The sequence below is a fragment of the Indicator indicator genome, chromosome 10 (assembly GCF_027791375.1).
Source record: "Indicator indicator isolate 239-I01 chromosome 10, UM_Iind_1.1, whole genome shotgun sequence".
Classification (NCBI taxonomy): domain Eukaryota; kingdom Metazoa; phylum Chordata; class Aves; order Piciformes; family Indicatoridae; genus Indicator; species Indicator indicator.
Genome location: NC_072019.1, coordinates 27,286,305 through 27,306,793, shown reverse-complemented (window position 1 = coordinate 27,306,793; position 20,489 = coordinate 27,286,305). Strand labels below are relative to the sequence as shown.

The following is a 20,489-nucleotide window of genomic DNA, read 5'->3' as shown; positions in this document are numbered from 1 at the left end:
TTCACTTTTGAAAGCTTTATTCCAAGCGTCTTGCAGGAAGAGGATTTCCTCTTCATGTCATTATGAAAAAAGAGGAATTTTAAACCTGTTTTCCGGAGCAGAACTTGGAGATTTACATTCCAAACAGGGAAAGAATTTGACAGTCTCAAGTTAAGTTACATTTTGGATAGGTGAAGTAATTCAGATACATTCATAGCCCTTTTGCAAGACGTATTCACATACATAAACTTCTAATGATGATAAAATAGAATTAAAGCATCATCAAATTTAAACAAAAAAGGGGTTAAAAGGATTATAAATAACTGGAAACACTTCTAAAGCTTTCAAAGACTTAACTGCAGTTTCATGTCATTTACATAGAGCAGTTTTACCTGTTAATATTTTTGTGACCTTCAGTATTTTGATGGCATTTTACTTATTGACAGGTTGCCCAGGGAGGCCATGGATGCCCCCTCCCTGGAGGTGTTCAAGAGCAGGTTGGATGAAGCCTTGAACAACCGGGTCCAGGTTGTTCCCTGGTGGGTCCCTGCCCACAGGAGAGGAATTGGAACAAGATGATTTTTAAGGTCCCTTCTAACCCAAACCATAGTATGAATCTATGACATGATTATTCTAGTACTTCAAAATAAATTATTTAATTCTTATCAAAGAATTTTTCTCCATCAATCTGTTCCTACAACAAACTGCAAGTGAGGACTTACCTAGGCTTTCTGGCATGAAAGCTAATAGGAAATGTGTCCTGGGTAGAAACTGGGGGTTCAGTATTGTCAAGTCTAAAAGCAGTGAATTACACACAAAGCAGTTACATCAAAAGATAGTGACCAACTTAATATCAACAGCACTTCAGTCACTGCCTTCCATCTCTATACCACTCACCCAGTGCCAATTTAATGCTCAGTGCAACTTATCTTTGTCCTTCAGGTTCTTTGTGTAGTTGCTTACTGCCCACTGCACTGATGTTACAATTTTTCATACACATCCATATGTAGAAGCTATCAGACAGTGGAGGCCCCAAAATATTGCAATCTAAAGGGGTAGGAAACCTAAGCACCCTTCTTCTACTTGAAGATTTTAATTAAGAAATTGAAATTCAGTAAGCTGCAGCTGTGTCCAAGGAAGAGCAAAGAAGCTTGTGAAAGGTCTGGAGAACAGGTCTGGTGAGGAGCAGCTGAGGGAACTGGGCTTGTTCAGCCTGGAGAAAAGGAGGCTGAGGGGAGACCTTCTGGCTCTCTATAACTCCCTTATGGAACATTGCAGTCAGGTGGGAGTTGGTCTCTTCTCCCTAGCAAGTGATAGGACAAGAGGAAACAGCTTCAAGTTGCACCAGGGGAGGTTTAGGTTGAAGATTAGGAAAAATTTCTTCCCCAAAAGGGTTGTTAAGGCCTGGCCCAGGCTGGTCAGGACAGTGGTGGAGTCTCCATTCCTGGAGGGCTTTGAAAGCTATGGAGATGTGGTGCTGAGGGACATGGTTTAGTGGTGACCTGGCAGTGCTGGGGTAATGGCTGGACTGAACCTTTAAAGAGCTCTTCCAAGTTGCACCAGGGGAGGTTAGGATTGGATATTAGGAAAAATTTCTTCTCCCAGAAGGTTTACCCCTTAAAGCAAGAGTAAAAAGTCTCCAAAGAGAGAGGGAACATTAAGTCATTAGGATGAGAGGCACAAACCCTCTTACCACCACACCAGTAACAGGATTAAAATCCAGTTTGGGCCAAGTCATTGTCTCTGCTTGAAGCAAACTGAAAATCAGCCCTGCATGTTTGAATTCTTTTGGTTTTACCTAACAAACCTGAACAATTCTGTGATTCTCCTTCAGCAATGATGGTGCCCAGTATGACTAGAAAGACAATGATTTTCTGTCTCTAGTGCTTGCTAGAAGGGCTGGGTTTCGTGGAGACAGAGACAACAAAACAAAGCACTTCCAAACCATCCCCTTATAACAACAATTAGCAGAAACAAAAACCACAGACAGATGGAATTGGTTACGAGGAAATTTCCAGTTGTGACCACAGGAAGCAAGTCTTCTTAAGCAAACTCAAACTCTCCTAATTCAATCTATTTTCTTTCAGCCCAATTCAAAATAATTCCATTCTACAGGGACGTAGCCACAGCAGCCCCAAGTCAGGATTTGCTGAGAGCCTCCAACTCTGGGTTTGTGGGATCCTCACACGTGGGATGTAAGAACACTTTGCATAACCTAGAAGTGAAAACTAAGTAAGAAAAAGAAAAATAATTGTCAGTAGGCTTAAGATCACCAGCTCTGTAGGTGACTGGATCCTCTTGCAGAAATTGTAGCATTACAAAACCAGCCAAATGCTCCTGAGAGGAGCTGGAGCTCACTGTGAGCATTGCTGCTGGTGCCTACTCAGGACATAAGGTTGCTTTATGTTCATAATTCATAGTGGTCTAACCATATTTGAGAGTGGCCTGATTGTTTTGTTGCTTAAAGCAGAGGTTTTACTTATGCTGTGAACTTCTTACGAGTTCAGAGATTTGCCCTTCAAAGTACAGGAGTAATTTCCTGTGAACTTACTAATAAATTCCTTAATGACTTTCTGAATGGCAATAAGTGAAATAGTCCTTTATGCAAAAGCGTAACAAGACCTCAGACACAGACTTCTCTGGCCTTAACAGCAGATTGTATGTTATGGTTCCTGCAGTCACACAGTCTCCTTTTACACAGCTGGAGCTCAGACTAGAGGCTCTATGTGAAGAATCTCTAATCAAACTGAACTTTGGAGTATGCATAAAGTGATCATTATTGATTGCTGCCTGCTTAGCCTTTCTACCTTCACTGCCACACAGAAGTATCAGTAAAAACAATGTCTCATTAAACTGGCATGTACTAAAGTTAGTTTGATCTTCAGCCATCAGCACTGCATGCATCTTAAACTGACCACGTCATTCTTAGAGGAGACCCAAGAATCTCAGAATTACAGGATGGTGAGTGTTGGAAGGGACCTCCGGAGATCATCCAGTCCAACCCCACTGCTACAGCAGGGGCACCCACAGCAGCTTGCTCAGCATCACAATGCCCAGCTACGTTTGGAAGCTCTTCAGAACTGACTCCACAACCTCTCTGGGCAGCCTGCTCCAGCACCCTCACACCAAAGAAGTTTCTTCTCCTGTTCAGATGGAACCTCCAGGGTTCCAGCTTGTGCCTGTTGCCCTTTGTCCTGCCACTGGGCACCACTGAGAATAATCTGGCCCCATCCTCTTGCCCCCCAACCCTTTAGCCCTTGCTGAGCATTGAGCAGATGCCCTCTCAGACTGCTCTTATTCAGGCTAAACAGCCCCAGGGCTGTCAGTCTTTTCTCCTCACAGAGATGCTTCACTCCTCTCAGCATCTTTGCATCTTGTACTGGACTCTTCTCAGCAGTTCCCTGTCTCTCTTGAACTGGGGAGCCCAGAGCTGAACTCAGTCCTCCAGCTGTGGTCTGACCAGGGCAGAGTGGAGGGGGAGGAGAAACTCCCTCAGCTGCTGGTCGAGATGAATGAAGCCACAGTGAAGAAGCAGAGTTATTGAGGCACCAACGTTTTGTGAGCCCTTCTCAAACCCAGACTTAAAGAGGGTGGGGAGAAGGGAAGAGTCACATATATTCGTCGATAATTAACTGCCCTCTACACACTTTACAAATTAGGTAGAATAAATGCGGTTTCAAAAAGTTTTACCAATTTTGGTCAACCTTTTAACTTATAAATACTGGGGTGTGGGGGAGCAACGGGGGATGGTGTGCTGTGAATATTTAAGTTGCAAACTTTCTACTATGTAGATGCAAACATAATTGGAAAGTGCAAGTTTTTACTTCAGGGAGTCCCAGAGCAGTCTGTACACATATTCTCTCTCATCTCTTCACAAATATTTTACACACCTCAGACTTTCAACATAGTGTTTAACTCCACCTGCCCTCCTCCATCTCCACCTAACACACACAGCTGTGGACTTGCTCATCACTGGAGAGACATCTTTAATTGTGGCAGCAGCTCAAACCACTGAGCACTGAGGGTAGTGAATAATGCTGTGGGAACAAGAAGAGGCAGCTCAGTTCCTTGCTCTACAAAAGTGCTGTGGACTCCTCATTGGCACCAGATGTCTAGGTGGTTTTGGTATTTTCTCCAAAACAGCACAATCAGCAGCAGTGCATCAGCACTGGGGTTTGATTCAAGACTCAGATAGGGGCGAAGAGCTTTTAATGATCTTCTGCATTATCCTCACTCTTCATGGCAAGAAGAGAGAAACAGATGGACAGACAGATAGAAAGGTCTCCTGTCCACTCTGGAATAGGTTGCCCAGGGAGGTTGTGGATGCCCCCTCCCTGGAGCTATGTAAGGCCACATTGGACGAGGTCCTCCTTGGGCAACAAAGTCTAGTTGAGAGATGTCCCTGCCCATGGCAGGGGGGTTGAACTAGATGATCTCTAAGGTCCCTTCCAGCCTAAGCCATTCTATGATTCTATGATATGATCCCACCACCATCAGGTTGATACACTGGGAAGGGATGTTAAGTCAGACACTGAAGACAGCCACACCATGATGGTGTAGAGCCCTGCACAGGCTTGTTCACTCTGCCTGGACTCCTTGCTGAAATTACTGCCCACCTGCTCTCTGAGAACTCCCCAGAGTCCTCTCCACCCACAGAAAGACTTGACATTGCACAGCAATCTGGTGCTCAGATCAAGGCTGGGGCTTTTCCTATCTGCATTAAAATGTAACCACCTCAAAATGTGACAGCCCCTACCAAGTGAGCAAAAATGTTATTGATTTTTTTTGGCTAAAGAATCTCAAGACTAAGATGGAATGATAAAGGATGGGTTCCCCAAAAAAGCATGTTTACATTTGGGCAAAACCAGATGGAGAAGAGCTGGAGACTGCAAACTAACCAGCCCCATGCTAAAGAAATAATTTCCAAGGAACCCTAATGACAAAACTCGTAGGGACAAGTAACGACTTTTTAGGATGTTAGCTAATTATCCCACTGCTCCCATCACAATCTATTAGTGATGGCAGCTGGATACCTTGTTAGCAACTAAAAGAATTCCTGTCTGAGAGCACAGGCAGGAAGTGCTGGGATTTAATTCAAAATCATCTGGAATCTTCCTCTGCTCTGGGTTTATTTTATGCCACAAGTCACTGCTCACGCTCACTCCAACTGACAAGTGCATCCTGCCACACAGCTCTCACATTGCTCCAGCAACTCACTTTAAAGTACCTGGCAGAGAATTCACAGAATTGCTTAGGCTGGAAATGACCTTTAAGCTCATCAAGGCCAATCATTAACCCAGCACTACCGGGTCACCACTAAACTATGGCCCTCAGCACCACACCTACATGGCACTGAAATGCCTCCAGGGATGGGGATTCCACCACTGTCCCGGCCAGCCTGGGCCAGGGCTTGACAAGTTTTTTGGAGAAGAAATTGTTCTTCATGTCCATCCTAAACCTCCCCTAGCACAACCTGAGGCCATTTCTGCTTGTTCCTTGGGAGAAGAGACTGACACCATCTGGCTCCAACCTTCTTTCAGGGAGTTATTAGAGAGCCAGAAGGTCTCTCCTCAGACTCCTTTAGTCCAGGCTGAACAACCCCAGTTCCCTCAGCTGCTCCTCACCAGACCTGTTCTCCAGATCCTTCACCAGCTTTGTTGCCCTTCTCTGGACCTACTCCAACATCTCAATGTCCCTCTTGGAGTTGAGAAATTTTAAATCTCTTGATTCAAAATGTCAACTGTATTGCTGTATCACTTCTTTGTACACACAAAGCTGCCAAACTGAATTCCAGGTCTCTCAGTCATGCTAAGATATTAACATGAGGTTTCAAGTAGATGAATGCCAGGTTCAGCTCTGGCATTTCTTCTAGGCACGCAAAAATGAAGTTATCACATTGGCATGACCCCCTGCAGCCCCAAACCCATTGCCACAGGCCAAGGGGATCAGTGTTTTAGCTATAAACACCCTGTTGACCTTGCACTTTTCATTGTTACATGCTGAAGAACTTTAAGGCGAAATTCAACCATCTCAGCTTCTCCCACTAAGCATTGTTATCCATCAGGAAAATGAGAACACTCTGCAGCAGAGCTGGAAAAGGAAAGCAACAAGTTCCTGCAGCCAAGCCCACCCCTCCTTTATCTTGCTACAGTGCACAAAGAGCAAAAACAGAATCAAGTTAATAGGAAAACGATGTAAATTAAATATGCAGAATTGTTTTAAACCCATAAATTAAACTGCAGTCCTCAGACAGACCCATACAAGGACTGCTCCAGAGTGAGCTATTGATCTACTTCCAATGACTGGGAAGTGCTGGGTTAACAGTTGGAAAGGTGTTCTCCAGCCAAAACAACCCTGTGAAACCTCTTTTTGGGTTCAGTTTGCCTTAAAATTGACTTTTTGCACCTTGCAATGTGGTGTGTTTTCAAAGTTCCATGATACTGGTTCCATGACACAAGAACTTTGAGAAGAGACCTGCTCCCATCCCAGATGTACATCTTCAGAAACCCAAGAGCAGAAACTGGGCAAAGGCAGGAGGATGGCAGATGCAGACTCACAATATCTATGAATCATTTAAATTACACTGGAGAGTTTCCCATGTGCTTATTTTGGGTGATCCAAGTTGTTTAAATTAAGAATGTGCTTACAATCTATTTGCTGTTAAAGACACAATTACAACTGAAGTCTCAACACTGCCATGTGGCATTTCCAATAAAAGCTCATATTCTTGGCTCTAACTCCTGGTTTTACCTTTTCTATTTATATCTTCCATGCTTTCCACGCAAGGTTCAAGCTCTACAAATCTTCCTATCACTTGCTGTGGAAGAAGTTAGAACCCCCAAAACCTTAATATTTTAAGATGTGCAGACAAGCATTGACCACCACCCTTCCTCTGCACAACGAAGTCTTAATTTTCCCCAGTGTCTTCCACTTTGCCTAGCAGCAAGAGTATGAGGTTAACAATAACTGTGATGATTGACTGAGATCTCTTCTTGAGATCTCATCCAAAATGTTCCAGGTGGTAACACTACAACCAACACTTAAGAATTCTTTCAAAACCCTTCCTAGAAAACCACAGCAAACACTGTGGATGTTGCTGTATTTAATTAAATGAGAGGGTATTTAATTAAATGAGAGGAAAATCCAAGCACAAATCCAAGGCTGGGCAATGAATGGATGGAAAGCAGCCTTGCAGAGAAAGAATTGGGGATACTGGTTGATTAGCTGTTTAGCCTGGAGAAGCAAAGATTCCATAGAAACCTCCTTGTGGCCTTTCAGTACTTCAAGGGAGCCTATCAGAAAGCTGGAGAGGGACTTTCTGTAAAGGCCTGTGGCGACAGGCCAAGGGGTAATGGCTTTAAATTGAAACAGGGGATATTTAAATTTGATATTAGGAAGAAAATTCTTCCTGAGAGTAGTGAGGCACTGGAACAGGCTGCCCAGAGATTTGGTAGATTCTCCATCCCCTGAAAGTGTTCAAAGCCAGGCTGGACAGGGCTTTGAGCAACCTGATCTAGTGGAAAGCATCCCTGGTTGGAACTAGATGACCTGCAAGGCCCCTTCCAACCCAAATCATTGTATGTTTCTAAAAGACATTGGCTGAAATTCAGCTTCAAGACAGGCCCATTTGCCCCATCCCCCTTTCCCTGCCTCTCTCTGCAAAGCCCTTCCTTCTGGATTCCCTTTAATGAAGGGCCGATCGAAGCTGCATCCCGAGGGAGCAAACAGAGCTGCGACTCCCACTTTGATCTCTTCCCCACGGAAAAGCGCACTCCCTGCCTAGCTTGCAAGATGTTCATTTGATTGACGTTTGCTCTGATCTGCAAACTGCTTTGAACTTCAGACACTCAATTCCCATCAGGCCGCACTCATTTTTATTCTCCTTCAACAGGATTTACAAGCAGGAGATCAGCAAGTGTAGGAGATAAAATAAATTTGCAGCAGCTTTGAATCTTACATCAAACCAGGGCTCAAGTGAGCTCCAATCGGATCGCGTTCGGCCGGAATTTACAGTGTACAGTTTCAGTTTAGGGGAAAAAGGAGGGAGCTGTGGATGAAAATGACACTTGGGCAGCTACTGAAGGGGTCTCATTGTTTTAAAGATTTGTTTCTTTTGCTTCCTTTCTGTTCATCCAAATTTCAAGTTGATTTTAGTATGTAAATGACATTGCTTAAGTTCATTGAGAATTCAGCATTACCTTTGAAACACAGAACAGCTTTGGCTGCTAAAGACCTTCAAGATCATCCACTCCGACATTCAACCCAGCACTCCAAGGTCACCACTAAAGCATGTCCCTGAGCACCAGGTCACACACCATCTGTGTACCTCCAGGGATGGTGACTCCACCACTGCCCTGGGCAGACCATTCCAATGTTTGACAACCCTTTTAGTGAAGAAGTATTTCCTAATACTAACCTCCTAAACCTCCCCTCACAACCAGGCAGGCCTTCCAGATTGTAAGGAAAGATTTTAACTCATACTTTACACACTTGAGAATATGTTGCCACTGAATCTAAACAGAGTGCTGGAAAAACAACGGTTTTATGAGTAAATTCCACCCTAAACCCCCCACAACTACTGATCATTCACAGAATCACAAAATGATAGGGGTTGGAAGGGATCTCCAAAGCAGGATCACCTAGGGCAGGTCACACAGGAACACATCCAGGTGGGTCTGGAATCTTTCCAGAGAAGGAGACTCCACAACCTCTCTGGGCAGCCTGCTCCAGGGCTCCAGCACCCTCACAACAGAAGTTTCTCCTCATGTTGAGGGGGAACCTCCGTGTGTTCCATCTTGTATCCAACGTTCCTTGTCCTATTTGTGGGCACCACCACAAAGAGACCATCACCTTCATTTTGACACCCACCCCTCAAATATATATAGACATTAATAAGATCCCTCTCAGCCTTCTCCTCTCCAGACTAACCAGCCCCAGGTCTCTCAGTCTTTCTTCATAGGAGAGATGTTCAAGTCCCTTAATCATCCTCATAGCTCTCCACTGGACTCTCTCCAGTAGATTCCTGTCTCTCTTGAACTGGGGAGCCCAAAACTGGATACAGGCACAGAAGTTGGTCCAAGTATTTCAACCACTGCTTGCAAAAGTCAAAGTATACTTGCTCTCAGATGTGAAAGTGTATTATTGGAAGGAAGGCTGCAACCCAGAAAAACAAACTCTTCCAAACCCCACTTTTTCATGAGGAGCTCAGCTGCATTTACAAAGTAAAAGCAACAATCCAAGAGAGCCATTTCCTAAATACCAGCTAGAGTTTATGGACAAAGCAAGGTCATGCCAAGACTAGCACTCTGAGCGCTCCCTACATGCTCTACAAACCCACATGCATTTACTGTAGTCTGATACTCTGCAAGAACAGCAAACATCTGCAATTTCATGCAGCATGGCCCACCCACTTCTTCTCTGGAAGTGCAGCTCTTCAGATATTGCAGCAAGTGGAGGACCTGAATGGGATTCCCGTTATCTCCCACTTAACTGCTCCAGAGAGGAAAGATAAACACAGAAAGAGCTGCGATAAAACTGAACCGCATTAGCAAATATTTAACCATCTCTTTAAAAAGCAGAAAAAAACCAGACCACTTCTGAGGGTGGTATCACAGCCAGGGAGTCAATGATTTTCAGAAATAGGTTTGTAAACTCCCTTAGTCAAACAACTCTGGTAAGGTTTGTAACACAACACTGCCAAGTATTGTGTTTTACCAACAAATATTTCTCCATTCCATCTCCTTCCACAAATTCAGATAAATGTATTCCCTAAGGCCTTATCAGCTAAGTTAAATAAAGAACAAAAATACATTTCCAGCTGCCTTGAGACAAGTTTGTTAGCAGCAGAAACAAGGGCATTAATGAATGGCAAAGCACCTCTCCACAGATGGGGTTTGAAGGCAACAAAAATCAGCAATGAAATTCATTTCTGTCCTTCAGGATAGAAGCAAAGAGAAAGGGAAATGTTTTCACCAGCACAAATGTATGGTTGGACTTAGAACTATAGACTTATTAAGGTTGGAAAAGGTGTCTAAGATCACTGAGTCCAACCATCACTAAGGCTGGAAAAGCCCTCAACGATCATCAAGTCCAACCATCAACCTAATACCACCACAGCCACTAGACCATGTCCCAAAGTGCCACATCTACTCACTTATTGAACACCTCCAGGGATGGTGACTCCACTACCTTCCTGGGCAGCCTGTTCCAATTCCTGACTTGCAAGAACACTTGCAAGAACAAAATTATTCCTAATATCTAACCTAAACCTTCCCTGGTACAATTTCAGGCCATTTCCTTTCATTCTATCACCTGATACTAGAGAGAAGAGACTGATCCCCACCTCACCCCAACCTCCTTTCAGGGACTAGTAGAGCACTGGGGTCTCCCCTTGCCTTTAGTTTCATGTCTGGGGATGCTGCTCTGTACTTCTGATAAACCAACATTTTTTACTCTTTTCCCCAGCCTCTTGCTGACACTGCTATAGCCCCATCTCCACCCTATCAGGCCATTTAGGTTCCCAGACTTCCTCAAGATCTACTGAGGGCTTTCTTAAGAATGAAGCATCTCAGGCATGACAAACAGGAGACACCATTTTGTACACAAAGTTACAACATTGTCTTGTAAATAGCCACCCAGTGCAATCGTGATAGGCAATGTCTGGAGACAGCATGAGATCTGCTTCTCATGGCTCCTCCAGCAGTCTGTATTAGTGAGGAAACACAAAGCCTTATTTCCCAGCAGGGATTTCTTCAAGGATTAGAAGATGCATGTCACTTGACATCCATTTTCCTTATCTCCCCTCAGTTTATCCATCCCTTTGCTAAGAGTCTGGAGCACTTTATCCACATGGACTGCCTGGGTGGAGCAATGCCTCCTCTCAGCTGCTCGGGGTGCTTCCTCCATGCAGCAGACAGCCCTGGGTGAAGGGGCAAGTCTCCAGGCTCTGACCATACAGACACAGGTATAGCCTTAATGGTAATGGTAGGGCAGACACCAGATCTTCATACCCTCTACCTATGAGATTGTCTGAAAGCCATGTTCACTCATGTCTCTTCTCAGCCTCTGTCTCTCCCTCATTACCACCACATTTTTCCATTCCCAAATCTTGATTAAGCACAAATTAAAATGCAAACACCTCTATCTGAAGAAAAGAACAGCAAAACCCTGCCCCTGTTCTGTTGCTGAAATTTACTCCACACTGCTTAACACCCCACCTGCAGTGCCAGGCCAGCTAGGGAGTCCTCAGAACAGAAGAGACATGCACCTGTTGGAACAGGGCCAGAGGAGGCCACAGCAATGATGGGAAGGCTGGAAGCCCTCTGCTGTAAGAGTGGGCTGGGAGAGGCTGGGAGAGTTGGGGTTGTTTAGCCTGGAGAAGAGGAGGGCTCCAGGGAGACCTTCTGTGGCCTTTCAGTACTTCAAGGGAGCTTACAAGGAAGCTGGGAACAGACCTGTTAGCATGACCTGCTGTGACAGGACAAGGGTCACAGTTTAAATTAAAAGAGGGAGATTTAGACTAGAAAAGAGAAAGAAAACTCTATTACACTGAGGATAGCGAGATGGTGGAACAGGTTGCCCAGAGAGGTAGTAGATGCCCCATGCCTGGATCCATTCCAGGTCAGATTGTTGGGGGCTCTGAGAAACCTGCTCTAGTTGCAGATGTCCCTGCTCAGTGCAGAGGGGCTGGACTAAATGAGTTTTAAATTTCCCTTTCAACCCAAACCATTGTAGGACTGTATGAATGTAGCAATCCACCTCCACTTAGCTGTCCACACATTTCAGCATGTGATTCATTTCCATGTACTCCAGCATATGTTTGAATGCTTGGGTAAACAAGAGAAGCACAAGCACAGGATTAAAATATTTGTTGAATTACAGCCTATGGAAAAGTCTCCTGCCAAAACCACTCAATAGCCACCAACTGCACTGCCTCATCACGTTGGTTTTGCACATTCTGATTTATTTGTTTTCTCCACTTTCCAAACAAGGTAGTTCCATTGCACAAACCTGCCTTGGACAGGAGAACAGAGAACAGACTGCTTGGACAGGAGAACAGACTGCTAGCATTCATTACACTAGTTAGGGTGGTGGATGTTGGGTGCAGTAGAGCAACCCAAAGCAGAGTCTGGCTGTTCATCTTAATTCAGAACTTGTCACCATGGACTGGAATCACAGCCACATGAAATCTTACTCATTTGGGTTCTTCACTGCAAGTGCCAACAGCACATAATGACAGTAAAATAAATATTACTTTCCCTCTCACATCTCACTACTCAACCAAATGAGTAATTGAAATGTCATTTTTTTTTCACTGCTCCCTACAACTCCCTAAAAGGAGGTTGCAGTGAGGTGGGGGTTGGTTTCTTCTACATAGTATCAGGTCACAGGACAAGAGGAAATAGCCTGAAATTGTGCCAGGGGAGGTTTAGTTTGGAGATTAGGAACAACTGCTTTCCTGCAAGAGTGGTCAGGCATTGGAACAGGCTGCCCAGGGAGGTGGTAGAGTCAAGAAATGTGTGGCCATGGTACTTGGGGACACGGTTTAATGGCCATAGTGGTCTTAGACTGATGGTGGGACTCAGAGGTCTTTTCCAACTAGAACAATTCTATGATTCTATGACTCTATTTTATATGCCGTCTTGTGCTTTGTTGGTTCTTTTTGTAATCTTTATTTACAGTCTCCAGGTCTCGTATTCTCAGAGTTTATCTCAAGCAAGATGGCAAATTTTCTTTGAAGCCAGCGCTTAGGTTTTCAGGATAAATAAGAGCAAACACAAGGCCACACACATGGCTAGTTTTGTTAATGCTAACAAATATAAACTACATATATCAAGTCATTAAAATAACCTTTACAAAAATCACCCTTTCTCTAAACTACAGTTCATCATCTCCTTCCCAACTAATTGTTCCAAAACTGCTGAGCTCCTAACAGTGTCCATAAGCCAGACAGTGATGTAAAAGGCTGATAGAACAATCACCCAACAGCATGAAGGTTCAAATGTCACCATGCATTTAGAGGCTAAACACCATGTGATAAACAGCCTTAAATATTGTGGGACAGGTCTTCAAATCTAGCCTAAAAAGCCACCCTGAAGAAGATGTGCTTCTGACACTGTTTTGCACTAAATGTTTACTCAAGTAGAGGTTACAAGGTGAAACACCTCCCTGCAGCAAGAAAAAGAATATAGAGTCAAGCAGTTGTAGCACAAATATTTCATAACCCTTCTGAAGGAAAAAACACAGCCCTAAGGACACCCACATTTTCAAGGTGCAATCCAAAGCAAAGTATCTCTTGAAAACAACAAACGGCACAGACAAGTCTCTGTCTTTCAATGTGACCTCTTCTACAGCAGCAGCTCTAAATGAAACTATTACTGTTGCTGTAACACCAGCACTAGCACACGTCTTTGAAACCTCAAGGATAAGCTGTCACTACCTATAGGACCATAAAACTGTTGAGGTTGGAAGAGACCTTTCAGATCATCAAGCCCAACTGCTCACAATCCCACTACTACTGCTAAGCTGCTGTCACTAAACCACATCCCTCACCACCATCTCCACACATCTTTTAAATACCTCCAGGGATAGTGACTCCACCACCTCTCTGGGCAGCTTGTTCCAATGCCTGACCACTCTTGCAGGAACGAAATCATTCCTAATATCCAACCTAAACCTCCCCCAGCACAATTTCAGGCCATTTCCTCTTCTCCTATCACCTGATACGAGGGAGAAGACACCAGCCCCCTTTGCACTCCAATCTTTCAGGGAGCTGTAGAGAGCCAGAAGGTCTCCCTTCAGCTTCCTTCTCTCCAGACTAAACAACCCCAGCTCCCTCAGCTCCCTCACCAGGCCTGTTCTCCAGATCTTTCATCAGCTTTGCTGCTCTTCTCTGGACCCACTCTCCAGCACCTCAATGTCATTCCTGGAGGGGCCCAAAACTGAACCTAGCATTCAACGTGCAGCTGAGCTTAGGGGCATTAAATCACTTCCCTGCTCCTGTTGGTCACACTATTGCTGATACAGACCAAACAGAAGAGTTTAAAATCTGAGCATTTAAAAGAAATTATGACACTTTTATTGGGAAAATCAGATCTTCTATCACACACTTAGGAAACCCAAAGTAGTTCCTGCATATACATAGCATAAGAGAACCCCAAGACAACCAATTGCCTGGATTTAGACTACCCAAAAATCCTGTCTTTAAAACCAAATCAAATCGAAAATGAACAAATTCCATTTCTGAGCAATGTGCTCCGTTTCAGCAAGCCTGTAGGTATGAAACAGCAGCATGTCAACTTAATTAAACTGTAATGCAATGGTTTTTAGCATGTGATCTACTGACCAACTCATTATTTTAGTTACTGCATTTCAAAAGGAGGGGAAAAAAAAAAAAAGTCCCATGACAAGCTTCAGAAGAGTTGTTCAGAATAAGGAGTGCCTTAGTGCAAAAAATATCTTGTATATAAACAGACTCGTTTTGTATGGAAGACTTAAGGACTGAACAAAGTTTTTTTCTTTTTGTTTCATTTTACCATCACAGCTGAATCCCAGTTCTTGTTTAGAGTTCTTCATTGAATGTGTGCTTAGTAGAAATGTAAAAGCAAGAGGACAAGGTAAGAAGGAGTTTGTGAATGCTGTCCTCCTTCAGAGTTCTCCAGAGTGGCAGAAAATACAGGCTACTCTGCAAAGAAATCATCTTTTTTTCTTCACATAATACGTGACAGCAGAAGAGATTTCAGAATTTAATACTTACTCCATCATAGAGGGTGGAATTGTACAGCAGTCTTGGATTGCAGTCAAGGGTGATGTCAGATGAGCAGTGTATGAAGCTTCCACAACTTGCTTGTTACGATTCACAACATCCAAGTAACGGTTAAACTTCTCACGGATTTTTTTTGCCAGCTGAAAAATGGTAATAATAAAGATGAAGATTAAGCCAATTTCTCTGTATTACCCAAATTAGCAACCAACTTAAATGGAAAGGAGAAACTGCCTGAGTTAAAGATCATAGTTATCTGCCTTGCTCATGCTACTTCAGTGGCTTAAGCACTGTGAAATCAATTAATAACGCTGGCCATAGAACACAGTCTGTACGATAAACTAAAACACTTTTATGACCTAGCAATGAGCACTTGAACATTAAAGTTTTGCATGAATGAGAAGTGAAATTTCTATTATATTTCATTTCCCTTTCATTAAGGTCTGACACCGGGATGCAACTCTATCTATGCAATGGTTTGGGTTGGAAGGGACCTGAAAGATCATCTAACTCCAACCTCCCCTCCATGGGCAGGGACACCTTCCACAAGACCAGGTTGTTTAAGTCCTCATCCAATCTGGCCTTGAACACCTTCAGGGAAGGGGCATCCACAATCTTCCTGGGCAACCTGTTCCAGCATCTCACCACCCTCACTGTAAAGAATTTCTTCCTAATCTCCAGTCTAAATCTACCCCCTGCAAGCTTCAATGCATTGGGCCTCGTCCTGTCCCTACAAGCCCTTATAAAAAGTCCCTTCCCAGCTTTCTTGTAGGCCCCTTTCAGGTACTGGCTTCCTGTTGATTCAGTACAATGCTCTTGGAAGGTCTGACTAAAACAGGCCACAAGACAATTTAAAGCAGCCTTCTAAATGGACACTTAAGGAAAGCCCAAATAATTAAAGACCTCACCTACAGAAACTTCTTACTACTTCAGGAGCAAAGAGCCCACACTGCTGTGTTGGGCCAAGCTCATGATCCAAATGCTGTCATGAATATTTCTCTGTTCACCAAGAGCTTCCTCAGTCAGGTGGACCTATGCCGAAGTATTTCTCAACTACTTTCATAGAGTTCTCATCCCAGTTTGTGTTTTGTTCTTTGTATCCCCTTCTGCTTTCCCAAGGGCCACTACAGGCTCTTAGCTGCGCATCTTCCAAGTGATTTTCTTCATCAGTCTAGCAGCTCACTGTGGCCACTCACAAGCTACATTTTAAACTACAGACTTCAACGACAAAATGAAAAACCTGTAATTGATATTGTAACAAAAGGAAAAAAACAGCCGCAGGTGAAATTCTTCCACAAGGCTTTTGTTGCCAGAGGTCCCTCTGCTGAAGGCAGCCATTCATAAATCAGGACAAGGTTTAGAGGTTCTTGTATTACTTGTAAGAGCAGATGATCGTATTTCTCTCCTTTCAGAAAGTGAAAACAAACAGGCTGTCGTCCCTCCCCTGCAATTCTTGGGGCTTGAAATAAATTAAAAGTCCCTAGCTTTAGAAATAGCAAACTGGGGACTTCAGCCCTTCTGTTTAAAAGTTTATTAAAATAGCAGTAATAACAACAATGAGGAGTCAACACATTTTGGCAATCAAATCCTTCTGAGCTCTGCATTGGGGCTTGCTGGTGTGGGACTTGAATCATAGAATCGTTTTGGTGGGAAAAGTCCAACTGCAAACCTAACACCACCATGGCCATTAAGCCATGTGCTGAAGTGCGATGTCCATACCTTTCTTGAAGGCATGGTTGTGCCAACACTTTCTGCAGGCAGAGCCCCTGCTCTCTCTGTGCCAGGCAGATCCAGAGCAGTCTGGATACACACAGTGCTAGCAAGGGGTAGAGCCTTCTGCGACACATCACTGACCTAGTGAAGCTTGCGCACTGGCAGATAGCAACTCACTTGTGTCTAGTTCATTAGGTGCTCCACGAGGAGTCAGACTAATGACTTTGCAGGGCAAAACTGGAAGGGGAAAAATCTGTGGCTGTTATTTGAGCAAACCTGACAGTAAACCCAGTTACCAGGAAACACCACGTTTTGTAAGAAATATTCACAGGGAATTTTGCTCCTTGTCTTTCGTTCATGGTGAGAAATTAATGAAAGAGACAAGACTTGCTTTGGCACATTCAGCATCCTTTGCACATCAACTTATCTCTTACACTTAATCATCTGCCAGACACATCTTAAATGAAAGAACCATCCCTAAGCAACACACTGCAGCGTTGGACTCTCAGAAACATTGTATTTTGCAGTCCCTCAAATTTTTTTTGAGAGCTGAAGCGAGCTCGTTAATTCGAAACACTCATCCCTCCTGCTCCCTAGACACTCCAAACCCTACGGGGATGATTTAACAGTCCTGAGAAATGCAGTCACTTGTTCCAGTTCCCCTGGACTGACAAATGTCTTTCCTAACTATTATTAACAGGACATTTCGTCATGATTTACTTCGTTATGCAAATAACAGGGCCCACACTGATAGAAGCGATGCCTTTGCCTCCATTGTTCCCAGCAAATGCTGCAGCTCAAAGACAGGTCTCCTAGGAGCACAGGTTTTAATAGGACCTTGCTCAAGTGACTTGCAGAATTATACCTAATTAGTTTTGCAGAATGATTTATTGCCAAGACACCAGAGGACTACTAATGGTCTTCCTCCATGGTAGGAATCCAACACTACTAAATTGCTCCCAGTTGTTCAGTAATGAGCTGCTGGGTAGTTAGTTCCTTTTCTGTTTTTCTGGTAAACTTTCTTTTTGTCTGACTGTGCTCCAACATGTCCTCAAGAAGTGTATTCTTTTAGAGGGTCTCAAACACATGCAAGCCAAACTTCCTAAAGCAAAGCATTTAAGTTTCCTGGCTATCAAGTTCCTCTCCATTTGAGCAAATTCAATACCTGTGCTTAAGCACTACTGTAAACCAGACACTTGAGTCTATACACTTCTTCCTTGGTCTCCCTACCTGAAATCACAAAAGGGGACAGAGCTTAAAGTTTGCTGAAAGAAAAGGACCACATGACCAGCTTTAGCAGTAACAAAACTGAGAGGGAGCAGCAGAGCAGAAGGACTATGGTTTAGAAGCACTGCTTTTCTCTCATTCATGAATGCTGTACCAGATGAGGCATTGGTGTTGATGAGTTTTGACCTTCTGGATTGAAAAACAAAAGCACCTCACAGCCTTTGAATTCTACCTCGCTGTGAGGAGTTTGAAGATCTGACAAATCTGGTTTTCAGAAGATACCTCAGAAACTGAAAAAAGCATCTTCTATCAAAAAAACTCTTAGAGGCTCAAAGTCACAGAATCATTGAATTCACTGGGTTGAAAGTGACCTCATCTGGTCCACACCACAACCCTCCGAGCCCCCCGCAGTAGGCAGGGAAATTACATGATTCTAACAAATGTAAATACTTCGATTAAATGGGATCCAACACTTCAGTCATAGAAACACAGAATGGTTTGGGTTGGAAGGGACATTAAGATTATCTAGTTCCAACCTCCCCACCAGGGGCACCTTCACTAGACCAGGCTGCTCAAGGCCCTGCCCAACTGGCCCCCAGTCAGGACAAAGAGTCAAGAGCACATCAGTGACAAGGGACATGAAGCCACCCAGAGCTACACAGACATCTCCATGGATGTAATTTGGAAGAATTATGTTTGCCTAATTTGAAAAACCCTAAAAATACTGCCCTCAGATAGCAACAGAAGAGAAGGCTCTAGGGAGACCTTATAGTGTCCTTCCAGTACTTGAACGGGGCCTACAGGAAAGCTGTACAAAGGCATGAAGCTCTAGGACAAGGAGCAATGGCCTGAAACTAGAGCAGGGTATATTTAGACTGGACATCAGGAAGAAATTCTTTACTATGAAGGTGGTGGAACACTGGGACAGATTGTCCAGGCAGGTGGTGGAAGCCCTGTCCCTGGAAACATCCAACATCAGATTTAATGGGGCTCTGAGCAACCTTGCCTAGCTTACTGCAGGGAGGCTGGACTAAATGACCTTTAATGATCTCTTCCAACCCAAAGCATTCTATGATTATATGAATACTCCCAATAATCAAATTCACTTTAAAAACAGCTCACTCAAAAAAGTCACCCATGGCCAGATGATCCAAAAACATTTTTCCATTGACAATGGATTACACTGAAGAAACCACGTGAGGAACCGAAGGGTAAGTCACCCATCAGCTGAAAAAGCACTAAACCCAAACAGTTCCAATTCAGCAAGCCAAGAAGGATCATCCAGATGAAAGCCTAACAAAACCAACTGAATTTTTCTTCCATAGCTGGGCTTCAGTGGAGCACAAAAAATCCATGGCTACAAAGAGGCAATTCCCAGTTCTCAGTGATTAAAACAGCAAAAAAAACCCCACACCACCATAATTCAGGCTGCCTAGCTCCTCATGGGTGCCTGCGTGCCCATGCATGCATGCACGCTCACATCATTAGCTCAGAAACATTATTCAGTTTGCAAAGTGATGCTCTCAGCTGTCAGAAGAAAGGTTGCTGGCTGAAATCAGCTTCGCATTTTCCTATATAAAACCCTAAAATCTTTAACTAAAAGATCGTGTTTTTCCAATCTATTCCCTGCTTTCTTTAGCCTGCCCAAAGCAGGGCAGCTTGTGGCACAGGATGGAAAAACCACACCACAATGGTTACAGAATCTCCAAGGTTTTAATAATTTAACAAAAGGGCAGAGCACTGAGCCATGAAACCATCCAAATGTAACTGTTTAAAACATTTTTAAGATACAAACGGAAAACTGGGGCCTGAATCAGGAACATAAAAGGGGCAGGGAGCTAACATCCCATGGTTGGAATACCCTTGGATAGGCACCAAGTGTGACAGACATTTCCTGCTCCCACAGAAATGTTTAAATTCACCCATTTTAATGGAGACTAAAATAAATCTGGACACCTTGAGACTTCAACCACTGTTATCCTGGGGTCAGGACTCCAAGTGATCTTCACCTCATCTTAAAAACAAAGAGAGAGGGAAAAGAAGCCTCCCTGGGCATTCCTCTCATCTTTTTTTCAGACTCCTGTATTTTCTCCTTAATTTTCAAGAATGGAATAATAAGCAACGAGTGTCTCCTCCAAACAATGCAGCCATTAGCTCTATTTTTAATACCTTTTTTGTTTTGTTGGCAGCTGGCTTGCAGCCAAAGCATTTCAGTTTGCAGACAGGTTGGACGGTAACACCTGTTTCTATTACAGCAGCACCCATGGGTAATGCACTTCAATTGTCACCATCTCCAGTGACAACCTTTCATCACAACATCAGTGAGCTTCCCTAATTTTCCCAGAGACATTTGCCTCATTTGCGTTGTTCCCCTGAGCTTCCTCTTATTTTTTTTCTTTTTAAATCTTCATTCCCCCTCAAAGTTCCACAGCTCTGAAGTCTTCCCTTCTCAGGGAGCACCAAGGGAAAGCACAGCTCCAAGGTTAGGTTTTATTTCTGGCTGCATCTTGAAAGCCAAAAGTATTTTTAATGTTTTCAAGCCTGCAGATGAAATATGTATCAATGAGGCTGACAGGCACTGATGCCATAAGACACTCACAACCAGGGATTTAACACTGACAGGCTCCTCCAAAAGCATTTCTCGCATACTGAAGAGTTTAGTTTGTATTTTTACTTTGAAAGAAAGAACTTGGAACACAAGTACCTCAATTTCAGCATCCACCAGGCACTTCTCCTGCTGTATCACATCCTTACTATGCATCAACAGACTTCTACTTTTAACTTTTTTGTATTCTTATACCTATTTTTA

At 43.6% G+C, this 20,489-nt stretch overlaps 1 protein-coding gene across 1 annotated transcript in view; it reads right to left on the bottom strand.

Annotated features, from left to right (window-relative positions):
- CACHD1 (cache domain containing 1) overlaps positions 1-20,489 on the bottom strand; it is a 125,795-nt gene that overhangs the window by 57,012 nt on the left and 48,294 nt on the right. Inside the window, exon 3 of the mRNA XM_054384249.1 lies at positions 14,735-14,883. Coding sequence (XP_054240224.1) covers positions 14,735-14,883 — 149 coding nt within the window. The remainder of the gene's footprint in view (positions 1-14,734; positions 14,884-20,489) is intronic.